The following is a 12,930-nucleotide window of genomic DNA, read 5'->3' as shown; positions in this document are numbered from 1 at the left end:
CAGCAATAAAAATATAAACAATATACATGCACACATGTCAGAAAATGTGCCTACACCTGGAAAAGATAAGGAAAACTGTAGTTTCTTTTTCTTCTTTTTTTATTTAATTTCAACAATATTAAATACGTAATTATCGTCATACATATTACACAGGTCGGGTACACTACCTTATATGGATAGCATTATTTAACACGTGACAGTATTTTTGGCAAACAGATTCTCCAATCCAGTGAATGAGTTGCAATGCATGACGGTCTATAACGCGTTTACGATTCAACAAACGCACGTGGTATTTGTCTGTTTTATACACAATATTTGATTGCTTGCCGGAATGTTTGTACATCTTGATTTTTACTTTAGAGGGTAAAAAAGGAAAGATTACGTACCATTAACTTTGTTCCATGCTCACATTAAAAAGTACTGTTGTTTTAGTTGATTAATTGTTGCTTCAAAAATGATCAGTATCAAACGACTGACAAACATACGGATACAAGTACAAACATATTTTGATAAGAAAAAAACTCACATTTGTATATTGGTGACTTTATCATTGTGCACTAGAAATAAATACAGGTAACTGTACATTTTTAACATACGTGAATAGCCACGGTAGTAGAAGTGCACAAATATACAAACGCAGACGCGCAAGCTACATGTATATGCAGCATAAAGTAGTTTGTCCGTTACGCATTCTGATGAATGTCCCTGAAGAAATGTTGTCCCAAATATGGGGTATCAGGTGAAAAAAACAGTACTCACTGCTTTAAATTCAATAGGACGTATCTCTTTTTTTAACATTGACAATGGGGTATTCAAATAGGTTGATATAAGTCCTCATATGCAATATTTTTTAAATGTGAGAATAGAAATTGAAGTTCAGTCATAATTGTCCATATTACTTTCATAAATTCTGAAAAATCATTCAAAATGAGTTTCCAAAAGACAATTCAAAATAGTATATTTTTCAATACGCTTTGTATACACTGAAACTTGTAGAAGCCCACAATGCCTTGCAACTCATTCACTTGATTGGTTTGTCGATAAAAGTAAACAGATGCCTAATTTAGTATGCAAATTTATGCCGACGTCACAAAATATAGTGGTCTCGACCTGCTACAATAGTTGAGAAACACGCCAAAGGGCTTATGTTAACCTCGCTCTTTTAGTTTTTAAGTTTTCTTCTTTCACAACACACATATATGTACATACATGACATTTCTAATAAATTAGTTTATACAATGGTATTCATTAACAGTCTTAGTGTCAATCTGAAGCGTCAAAGTTTATAACGTTTATACTTTATTACTTCCTCTTGATTATTTATGATTTCTTAGATGTACGAAACGGCAAAACTTAAATCGTCGCCATAAAATAAAAGTATTCTGAATTTCGGGATATGGCTTTCAAAAACGATTCTTCTGAATTCTAAGCTGATATTTTAGGTTAAAATGGTGTTGATTTGAGGTATTTGGCTTTTTATGGATATAATTGGGGCGCTGTACAACACGATTAGAATAGATATGAAAATATATTTTATGCAGAGAGTGTTACCGATCTTGGACAGGGTGAAATTTTTCTTTATTTGGAATTTTGTATTCTTTTTCTATGCTGACGATACTGTTATCTCGCTGAAAAAGCTAATAATTCAAAAATTATTTACGATGTGAAGTTTTGCACAATTTGCATAACTATGTATATAGCAGATGAATTCTTCTGTACTTCAATGTAATACGTTTTTTGTGAATTTTATATATAATGTGTGTTGTCTGCGTGCGTGCGTGTCCTAGATTTGATGAACGACCGAACACTTTTAAATATTGTAAATGCATGCATATCAACTCACGCGTAAAAATCTAGATTAACTTCATAGGTTACGCGGGTCGCTGATCTTATGTATCTATTTTGTCGCGGTTTTGGTTTTCTTTTTGTTTTTTGGGTTTTGTTTTGGGTTGTTTTTTTTTGTAATTTATGCTGGGTTTTTTTTAATTTCGACAATTTTTAGACTTGGTATAATTTGGTATTTTGATTGCGTATATACTTTTGAATTAAAATTAATGTGCTCACTGAAATCTTATTCTTAATCTTTAATCCTTATACTTATATACACATGGGTGACATTTAATTGGGAATGGGAAAATCGTGTGTTAATTATTGTATACATGGTATAGTGAGAGGGCTACATAAGTTTTAGAACTTGTATTCATACATTACTCATTGTAATTATATTGCAATAAAATAAGTTCAGACCAATTTGTTATTTGAATAGAAAGATATTTATAACCTTGTACCACAAGTTTAGGTGTAGTTAAATAAATTGTATTCTAAAACTCATTTTGGATTTAACAAAGAGTTAAGGCTTTAAACAGATTACGCATAAGATAATTGACAGATACTTACAATTGATTACTACAAAATTTATCTTTAATCATTTATCAGTTTTAAATGTACATGAAGTGATAAATATAGTTTTTCTCTAGGCCCTGATGAATCACTCTTGAGGAACTAGTCTTTTTACCTGTGAGAAATAGGACGGAAAAGTGAGATCGCCTGATCGTTAATGACGTCATCCAGGATCTAAGCGTACAGTAGTAGCACAGCTGAGAACACGGGCATACGCACGTGCAATCTGGCGGTAATGGAGGTGGCTGGGATAGAGGATACGATAGCCGGGGTGTGGGCCCTGTATAGGAACGAGAATCTGGACGGATACCTGAAGGAGTGCGGTAAGAGACTCGCGGGGACGGTCGAAGTTTTGATCTTAAAGTATAAATATGTATCTCTGTCTTTGTTTAGTATCTTTTCCATTTATCAAAATACAGGTGTCTATATTTATATTTTTCACGCGTATCGAGCTTTAACTGAAATAAAAAATATCCACGTTATATATTTTTTTATAAGAATTGGAATTTTTAAGTTGATTCTGTTAAAAACTAATATAGGTAATAGAGAAATTTTGATTTCATGAAGAACGTTTATGTTCTTAATTGTTCTTTCAGAATATAATTCAAATCTTAAAAAACGTCATGTATGGAATGAATTTTAATCCATCATTTCTATTTTCTTTTTTATTGTGGCTAGGCGTGAACTTCATCCTTCGGAAGCTTGCCCAAGCCGCTAGTTTGTACGTTACTATGGTGATATCTATGGAGGATGGACAACTGAGGATACAAAACAAAGGTCCCAAAAACACAGACCACAAGGCGCCCCTGGGCACGGAAATCTTCATCACGGACCTAATGCATAACCCAATGAAGGTATGAATTGTTAGGGGGGGGGGTATTTTTTTATTTGATTTAACGTTAGATTTACAATCTACTTGAAAATAAGTAAAAGTGAAACTTTGAAAATTTTACAGAGCGAACAAAGAAAACAATTGAATTAGTTCTTATCCTGCAATGAATGTACATTTGTAAACAGCATGAGTCATTCAACATTCATGCAGAGAGTAGATTAATTTTCCTGAGCTATCGACAGAGTGGAATGATTTAAACTGCCGAGTACTTTGTGAACTTCCGCGCTGACGTCTGCTTTCTTTGTATTTTGTTCAGGAGGTACACACGTGGGACAAAAATCAGCTGGTCACGGTTTCTGAGCCGACCCCAGGCTCCAAGGCGCTGCCAACCCGCGTCATCCGGGAACTTGTGGAGGGTCAGCTGGTCATGGTAGGTGACCCGTCTGGGCGGTCCCAGCTTGATTTAGGTCTTACTCTGTACTGGCTATATACAGGCGTTTCTTTAATGTATAATTACTACTAATCAGCTCTCAATGACACAGATGATCGACTGTTGAATAAGAATTTAATAATACACAGTAAATGCCACCGTTTCCGTCATATTTGCACGATTTTTTAACGCAGAAAATATATACACACACCTGTCAAAGAAATACAACTAAAACTGATTTAAAGGAAATGAAAATAGTATATATTTTTCACTGACATGTCAGCGTTTTTTATTTTCCATCAAAATTGACAAAAAACGAGAAATGTTACGGAGATTTGTAATGGGAAATCTGACATTAATTTCTAACTCGCACAATTTTCTTACACTATCGGCCATGTAATTTATTATGTTTGCAATGAAATATTTTTTGACAAGACGAGATAGAAGGAGAATTGAATGGAGGCGGTTCAATAGGGAAAAAAATTCTTCATTCTAGCAAATACAAATTGTTTAAACTTAATGGTTATGAATGTCGAAAAAGATTTTCAGAAAATGTGCTGCATAAACTTAATGGTACAGTGTTTGGTCTACTATTGTGACGCCTTTCATCGCAGAAAACAAAAGAAAATCCACGGAATGCAAGTTGTGACCGATAACAATAAATTTCCGAGGCTTCATTTTCCTATCTTAGTAGTGACCTCCAGAAAAGTGCATGTAAAAAAAAAATTAGAGTTATTTTCTCATTCATTTGGCTGAAGAATAGAGATAAAATCTATCTAAATTCCCGCTGTTTACCCATGCATGAATATCATCAGGGAGTAACTATGATCAATATTTGTATTTTTTATTTTAAAATATTCGAGTGCGTCTAGATGGTTCTTAATCAAAGTGAACAGATTTAATGAATATATATACATATCGTATTACTTCATTGTATTCCGATTTATCCTGGCCGGATACAGATGTATACATGCATTTCTATTTATATCAACTTAATTCATTTTACTGTGTTTTAATTACATTAATTCTACTCTACTCATTTTTACATTACCAGTTCTACATGTGAATACATTATTTCTAAAAAAAAAAATAACAAAAATATTTTATTTCTACTTTCAGTTAGTTATTTTTACATTATTTGTACTTTTAATTAATTATTTGTACATTTTTCTACTTTTAATGAATTATTTCTAAATTATTTCGACTGACTTGTTTTCTGCTAAAAAATTTCAATATTAAATTTCTACATGTACCTTTCTCCCTTTTTTACAGACTCTAATAGTGAATGACGTTGTCTGTAAAATGTTTTACAAACGGAAGAGCTGACGAATATCCTGGACAATTAGACACACATAAATTGTGAACAGACAGAAATTCGAGCATGGATTTATTGGTGTGCGTCGGCCATGCTTGGCGACCCGCTATTGTGTTGTGATAAATGTGCGGGTATCCATAACTGTTGACCTTGGTGTGTACCCGTGTCCTTGACGTGTCTCATTATACAAGTACTGGTACAGTACAAGTACTGCTGTAACATATACGGTGGAATATAATACACAGTGTCTTAGTCTGCAAAATTCTTATACATTTTCATGGAATCAAAGATGAAGTAAAAGGAAATTTATCATATGCATTAAATATGTGTTGATGATGCTGTGTTAGTAAAATGGAATGCATTCGGGGTTCTTTTATTTGTTTTTATTCAATTATTTAGTTGTTAGTCAACTGAATGAATTTCAATTATCGGTTTCAATTTGTATGATTTGTATCATCTCAAAAGCGGAAAATATATACATGCCAGTACTTTGATTTTATAGGTCGTGTCCCTATCACCATAGACAAGTCTTCTTTCTGATTATCATTACAAACCGATAAGTTTTACAGAGATTAAAACTGCATTGTTTTGAATTAAGGGACATACATTTTGTTTTTAGACAAATGTATGGATAGGGACAAGTCGTTGAAAGTGCTATGAAAAATATTCATTATTTTGTTAACTACATTGAAGAATTTAATCATCAAAATATTTTAGAACGATTGGGATTTTAACGCTACGGGTTAATGACTCGGAAAAAGAAACAAATATTTAAGCTGCATTTTGTTCCAGTCCTTTTTTATTTATTTATTTTTTAATTTTTAAGCTATTTCTAAGCTTTAAGGATTTTTTTCTCTGGAATATGAAGTATATCCTTTGAAGAGAGAATAAAACTTTCATAAACATAGAATTGCATTTCACTCATTGAAATATACACGTATAGTCCGTACGAAGTTTACTTACAGACATACCGGTAGTAGTTTTCATACTTAGGATGAGTCAGTTGCTGCTATGTCATTCGGGGACCATGTTTGGGTTCTTTATCAGTCTCACTCTGATATTACAAGTATACACCACTTTTTGTACCAGTTTCTTTCAAAGGCCAAACTGAGTCAGATTAACTTAAGAAAGAATCGGCAGTGCCTCCAGGCTAATATTTATACATATATTACATCGGGATCGGGGTCAATATTATGGTGAAAACACGTGTACATTTCTAGTTTCACTTTTGATCGCACAACATGAGTGAATCAAAGAAACAGAAATTATCGAACGTAGATACATCTGATGGGACGGATTCTGCGAATTCTAAATTGAAGGACGAATTCCGATTTAGTGAGGACCCATCTCTTGAGAAAATGTAACTTATTTACTATGAACTCTTTATTACTGATACTGTGATACATGTATATATACTGTACCCTTATATTGTATACACATGTATTTACCGATCTTGAGCATGTACTTTATGTCCAGATAGCCAGTTGTAAATATACTTTACGGTGATGTTTCAGACGAGAAATGCAAGCTGTGTTCTGTAGGGAGAGGAACTGGGACCAGTTTCATACACCCAGGAATGTACTACTGGCCCTGGTCGGAGAGGTTGGGGAGCTAGCAGAAATCTTGTGAGTTTTTGGAATTCAACTTATTAAATTCAAATTGTAAAATTGAAATAACCGGAAAAGGGTTAAGAGCACAAACCATCTCGTTTCTCCCGGCGAACACAATGTTCCACAGATTTTCTGAAAAAATATAGAACCCCGCGTGGTTAAATGAAAGCAGAGCTATTTTCATGTTGCTTTGTTTTGTCTCTGTTTTACAGTCAGTGGAAAGGAGAGGTTGATGTAGGACTTCCGGGTAAGATAACAAGCTGTATACGATATAAGATAACAAGCTGTATACGATATAAGATAACAAGCTGTATACGATATTACATGCATGTCTCAATCTACATTATCTATTAAGCAAACAATTAATCATAGTGCATTGTGTTTATTATTTTAATTTTTCATTAATTGCCAAATTATGTATTAAAACTGTGTATTACTTTAATTTTGAAAACCCTTACTGCAAATGATGTTTTGCTCTCCAGTGCTCACACACAATGTAGAAGTAATTAATAATGTTACAATATTCCATACTAATATCAACTTCAGATTGTTGAACCATATCCAGTAGCAAGTGTACGTTAACATGTAAATTCTTTAACTACAGACTTCAGTCAGGAGGAGAGAGATCACGTGGGGCAGGAGATGAGTGACATTCTGATTTATTTAGTGAGGCTGGCAGACAGGTGTCGTATTGACCTACCCTCCGCCGTGCTGCAGAAAATAGAACACAACGCACAGAAATACCCCGTCAATAAGGCTTACGGTAACAACAAGAAGTATACGGCGTACGCGGCAGAGGATGCTGGGAAGGCACTCCCCAATGGGGACCAGTAAATGAATGAGACAACAGTATTTCTTAGCCAAAGAGCACACAGTGTGCATGTGGTTACATTTATTACACATGCGTTAAACTATGTGTACGTTTTATAAAAAAAAAAAAAGACTGGCTGTCAACTGGGCCCAGTGTCATTGAGAGTTTGTCACTGGTGTCTGTGTGGAGATGAAGATTTAGGAGCACGGAAGGACAGACACTTAGGCACCCAGACACACAGCTAGACACAGCCATGGTTTGTTACAGGGTCCAATTTTTCTCTCAGCCTAACTGATTAAACGTTCATTTTGTTTTAATGCTTGATGTTGAAAATAAAGTTTTATGTTTGATCAATTGTTCCTTTTTTCTTGTCATTGATAGATAGACTTGCTTTTCTTGTAAGATTGAAAATGAAACCAAATGAACTGATATCTAAGAATTTAGCAAAGAAGATGGGGGAACAAGATAGCGCAAATGCCCATTTGGTTTTGTCGTAAAAAAAAATTTCAAATTAATTTTAATTCCAACCATATATACTATACGATGTTAATTTACAAGTTTACAAAAGCACGATTTCTAACTATTCAGTTTTGAATATTTTAAAAAACGATAAGAAAAAAAAATTCTAAAGTTTTGGTGGTATCGAACCCACAACTTAAAAACCCTAGATCTATAATGTTACCTAATGTCTGGTGCTCTAACCACTCAGCCATTTCAGTCACAACAATCTTCACTGTTAAATACTAAATGGAACTTCAACCACGAATTTACGGACTTGTAGTATTTCTCTAAAACGTTCAATTGTTGGGATACAAAATGACATTTTAAAAGTATAGTGGGTTACTCTCCATGTTTTTGTTGATTGAAATCGGTTTGATTTACTTTAAACCTTATATAGACTATGACAAAAATATGGAGCCCAGACCCACTCTATAAAAGAAAAGGCATTGAAGTTCTAAAAATGACACTATTTGGAGGTTTTGACACGCATACGCCAGTTTAAATCAACCTACTCTAAATATTTAACATATTTAAAGGTTATAAATCGATGTTATGGTAAATATACATTGTTTTTATTAATTGAGAAAGAAATTATGAGATTTGTTCATATTTTAAATTTTATAGTATCTTATCTTTCCTCATATGGGCAGTTTACACGCCTTATTCACCCATCTTCTTTAAAAAATGTTTGTAAACGCGCCTGAAATAATGGCAATAAGTGAAGACAATTTTAATTGCAATTAAGACACTTTTTCTAAAGCGTTATTTGTTAAACGTAAATGGACTAATGTTTGATCTTAACTCTATTGGCAAATTGTTGATTCATAATTTGTTCGATGCAATGAAAACAGACGATAGTGTCAAGATATCGTACAGCATGTACATACATGTACCCCATCTGTAACACCAACGCCTAGTGGACCTACGCCGTCCGTAACACAGACTTCAAGCTCTAGTTTTCATCTTTAAAAAATATTAATTCATTCCATGCCTAGATAAAGATTCTCTTAACTCCAATTTTCATTATCACTATTAATATTTCTATGTTTTTAAGGTAATTCAGGAACAATTATGTCTGTAGCGAGAAAAAGTGTGTGTGTGTGGGGGGGGGGGGGGGGGGGGCTGGCCCATCCACGATGTTGTGTGCCTACTTTGCAAAAAGAGGAGGAAGGCTGAGCCCCCGTCCCCCATAGCCCCCTCCCCCGGTTCCGACGCCTATGCCTATGATTACTTTTACCCACCATACATTGCAGTAATATATGAATTTCAGAAAAATTTGTTTTTGAATACTCAGTACTTGGTAAAATATGTCTTCGATTCGGAAAAATCGGTACATTTCCCTATACAAAAACACCTATAATACAGATTTTAAATGTACCAAAAGATGTCGAAAGATTTAATGAATTTTGGCGGGTAAAGGGACTTGGACACGATTTAAGATCAAAATTTTTATTTTTATTTTTTATGTATAAAATGGTTAACTGGTGCATTTAAAATGATTGACCAAAATATTGAATGTTAAAGTCAAGTTACAAGCGAGATACAGAGGTAAAAATTGGTTGTAAAGTAAAAAAAAGCTCGAGTCTTATAGTTGTTTACAAAAAATGTAATGTAGAAAATTACCATCTCTTAGACAAAATGACACGTAAAAAAAATTTAAACTAATTCATTATCTTCATAAATACTATTATCAACAAAAGAAAGATAAATTTGATTGAAACTTACACCAATACAACACATATGTAAAAATTGACAATATTGAGCTTTGATTACAAAACAAAGAATTGTGAACTCTGTATCTTGCTTATAATTTGATATTTGACTTTCAAATTTTGACATAGCATTATAAACTTCTATATTCATCATTATAAACATTTAAAATGGAAAAATAAAATTTGAAAAATCAAAGTCAAATCGTGTCCAAGTCCCTTTAACAGAATTGGCGAAGGTTACACGTTTTATATGTACACAATGTTGCAGGGCGGACAATCATCGGGATCGGGGTTTAAAAATCCACGTGTTCGTGGTTTACTTTCTACTTTCGCTTTTCTAGCAATGAATAACAGGGAAAACGAGACAGGCTATAAATTCAGCAGTGACCAAACACTTGAGAAAATGTATGTATTAATGGAATGCATTAAATATAAATGATATAACCAAACCTTTTTTTCATTTATTAATACGATCAATATTAATATTTAAATATTATCAGACCGAAGCTTTACATAAATCAGTGCTCCATTGTACTAGAACACAGCTAAAAGTCTGTTGTAAGTTTTATAGATATATAAATAATTTAGGCTGGAAGAACACCACAGACCTGAACAATGTGCTATAACATATATTTCAGACGTGAAATACAAGCCGTGTTCTGTAGAGAAAGGGACTGGGACCAGTTTCATCCACCCAGAGATGTTCTCTTTGACATGGTGGGGGAAGTCGGGGAGCTGGCAGAAATCTTGTGAGTTTTTATGGAGCTTTAAAAGTTTTAATGTGAAATCTGAAACTTAAAGAAATCTGAAATGAATAGAGTGAGAGGTGATTGATCAATATAAAGAGTTTTGAGACATTCTCTTTGGAGTTCCTTTTTTTAACAGAACACCAATTTTATAAATACATTCATTGTCTGCTTTTAATTTTTCAGTCGATATAAAGGACATGTAGAAGTTGGACTTCCTGGTAAGGCTACAAATTTTAACTTTTGAGAGTTTTTTTTTATTCTGTAATGTTGACTATTTTTTACTTGACTATTGATCAGAATTTATAATTATAAACCCAATAAAGAATTATTGTTTAACACACTGTAAGTATAAACTGGACCTATTACAGAGTTCAGTCAGGAGGAGAGAGATCATGTCGGCCAGGAGATGAGTGACGTTTTACTCAGCCTGGTCAGACTGGCGGAGAGATGTCACATAGACCTACCCACAGCAGTGCTACAGAAGTTCCAGCTAAACAGGGAGAAATACCCGGTCCACAGGGCCTACGGTAAAATCAATAAACCTACAGAAAACACGGCAGAAAAGGATGGAAAGACAGACACTACTGGTAAATAGAGAAAGTTTCAATAAAAAGACAAATAGAACTCTTTAACAGCACAGTCTTTGTAAACAGCAATAACATCAGGATACCAGAGTCGGTGAAACATTTCCTCAAAGAGAGAAAGAAACCAAAATGTACAAAATGAAAGGACCAATAACATCACAGAGTAAGATGTAATTAGCCCAGTGTCAATGGAACCAAAATAGCAGAGAGTAGAGACAAACCAAAATCAACACAGTATTAGTGGAACAACAGCACAGAGTGAAAGACAGGCAGCACATAGTACTCTGTTCTGGTAACAATGGTCTATTATTTTCACAAATTACTCAGTTAGATATGAATTTTTATTATTATTAATGATTTTTATCATTGAAATAGATAAACTAACTTCTTAGACCTACGTGTGTGACTAATAATTAATAAAAAAAAAAGAGACAGTAATCTGCTCAGTGTTTTTTACAATGTGGAGAGTAACTGGCTTGAAAGTTTAAGCCTACAAAGTACCAGAAAGGAAAAGGGGGTATGTAGGTTACAGAGGAAGGGACATTACATTGAAGTGGACAGGCATAGCCTACATCCACTTCTCTAAAGAGAATAACCCCATGCTGGTACAAGAAAGGGGAGTGAACTATACAGTGAGTAAACAAAATGGGATCGAGGGACTTGCTCGTTTTTATATTAATTGAAACTCTATAGACCAACTCCCAATTTTAAAAAATATAGACCGGGTACTTTATCCCAAACCAATCCTTGCTACTTTAGTAGTATAGCTCCTGACTAGAGTTGCAGGTGTCCTGGTTCGATTCCCGATCCAGCAATATACTAGTATTTAAAATGTAATTATATGCCCATTCCTACTACATATGGTTCGTGGCCGTCCTTATTCAGGCAATATGAATAAGTCTGGCAAGGTGAACTTCTGTTCTGTCTTCATATTCAAAGACCATTTAAAGAGGGAGGAGTGTAGTAGCTGGGGCTATATGGACCGTAGATATCGATCTGGACATCTCAGTGGTAGAGCTCCTCAGTAGAGCTGCAGGGGTTCCGGGTTTGATTCGCACTATGGCCGCTCTATATTTCCTTGTATTTATATGCTCATTCCTCCTATCCTACTACAATAACAAAAGTTACATGAAAAATGGAAAGGAGGGTTTTAGGGACATCAGAAAGGAATAATAATATTTTGTTATTACAGAAAGAGACCGGTGTCTTAGAGTATGGTGAATAGTCAAGGGCGGGAACTGCTGGTGTATCATTATAAAATCAGAGCAGCATGATAGGTGCAGATCCGCATGCTCCAGTGATGATTCAAATAACTTAATACAAGTACTTACTGGGAGAAAGAAAATCAAGTACCATGTGGTTAGAATGTAATATCCCAGTCATTGATGTGATGTACGCTATAATTAATGTGTTGGTCTAAAAGGAACAGATGAAATCCCTGTTGTATACGCAACCAAGTCAGGAAAAAAACTCACAGTGTATTCATGAAACTGTTTGTTCCTAGTACGACAATTATTATGCAAGAATTCTGTTACTCGTGCAGGGACAAACTTTGACGGCTTCAAATAACATGTAAAAAACGTAAGGATCATATTTGGTTTTGTGTGAATTTCTGGGACGAAATATTTGCATTATAATTTCCTTATACATATATGTGATCGTGTAATTTTTGTAACCAAACTTATTTTAAACTAGTACAACATAATGAACTTTAAATGATTGACATGAACAAAAAATTATAATAAAGACTGGATGAGCTAAAGTGTATCCAAACGAGTTTTAACTGATTATTATTTGATAAATTTTTATCAAAACTACCAACAGGTTTTGAAAAGAGTTCCATATATCAATGTGGGACAAACTCTTTCTTTAAATTTATTTGTGCTGAATTCCTTAAAGCATTCCTCCCCATCCCACTTTACCTGATGTGTTTTCTATGGTATAGATGTTCCCTCGTTTGTCTCCAGTGTTTGGGCGTCGTACCGG

General features: G+C 34.1%; 2 protein-coding genes across 2 annotated transcripts; both read left to right on the top strand.

The window, feature by feature from the left end:
- The first annotated feature begins 2,541 nt into the window (after positions 1–2,541).
- LOC128190189 (fatty acid-binding protein, heart-like) lies at positions 2,542–5,343 on the top strand. Its single transcript, XM_052862127.1, has 4 exons — positions 2,542–2,723; positions 3,079–3,254; positions 3,549–3,662; positions 4,935–5,343. Exons 1-4 carry the CDS (start codon positions 2,636–2,638, stop codon positions 4,986–4,988), a joined length of 432 nt encoding a protein of 143 aa, XP_052718087.1. The 5' UTR covers positions 2,542–2,635; the 3' UTR covers positions 4,989–5,343.
- Positions 5,344–6,063: 720 nt separating this feature from the next.
- LOC128190190 (dCTP pyrophosphatase 1-like) lies at positions 6,064–11,374 on the top strand. Its single transcript, XM_052862128.1, has 7 exons — positions 6,064–6,337; positions 6,492–6,602; positions 6,800–6,834; positions 7,192–7,417; positions 10,250–10,360; positions 10,544–10,578; positions 10,729–11,374. Exons 1-7 carry the CDS (start codon positions 6,219–6,221, stop codon positions 10,953–10,955), a joined length of 864 nt encoding a protein of 287 aa, XP_052718088.1. The 5' UTR covers positions 6,064–6,218; the 3' UTR covers positions 10,956–11,374.
- The last annotated feature ends 1,556 nt before the right edge of the window (positions 11,375–12,930 follow it).

This window comes from Crassostrea angulata, chromosome 6, assembly GCF_025612915.1.
Source record: "Crassostrea angulata isolate pt1a10 chromosome 6, ASM2561291v2, whole genome shotgun sequence".
Taxonomy (NCBI): Eukaryota; Metazoa; Mollusca; class Bivalvia; order Ostreida; family Ostreidae; genus Magallana; species Magallana angulata.
This window is presented reverse-complemented; position numbering and strand designations above follow the sequence as displayed.

What these genes read in the sequence shown, in the direction of transcription:
- LOC128190189 (XM_052862127.1), top strand. Translation starts at nt 2,636, where the DNA reads ATGGAGGTGGCTGGGATAGAGGATACGATAGCCGGGGTGTGGGCCCTG. An exon ending in CGGATACCTGAAGGAGTGCG is followed by an intron (nt 2,724 to 3,078) that starts GTAAGAGACTCG and finishes TATTGTGGCTAG; the next exon opens with GCGTGAACTTCATCCTTCGG. An exon ending in TGGAGGGTCAGCTGGTCATG is followed by an intron (nt 3,663 to 4,934) that starts GTAGGTGACCCG and finishes CCTTTTTTACAG; the next exon opens with ACTCTAATAGTGAATGACGT.
- LOC128190190 (XM_052862128.1), top strand. Translation starts at nt 6,219, where the DNA reads ATGAGTGAATCAAAGAAACAGAAATTATCGAACGTAGATACATCTGAT. An exon ending in GGGGAGCTAGCAGAAATCTT is followed by an intron (nt 6,603 to 6,799) that starts GTGAGTTTTTGG and finishes TCTGTTTTACAG; the next exon opens with TCAGTGGAAAGGAGAGGTTG. An exon ending in GGGGAGCTGGCAGAAATCTT is followed by an intron (nt 10,361 to 10,543) that starts GTGAGTTTTTAT and finishes TTAATTTTTCAG; the next exon opens with TCGATATAAAGGACATGTAG.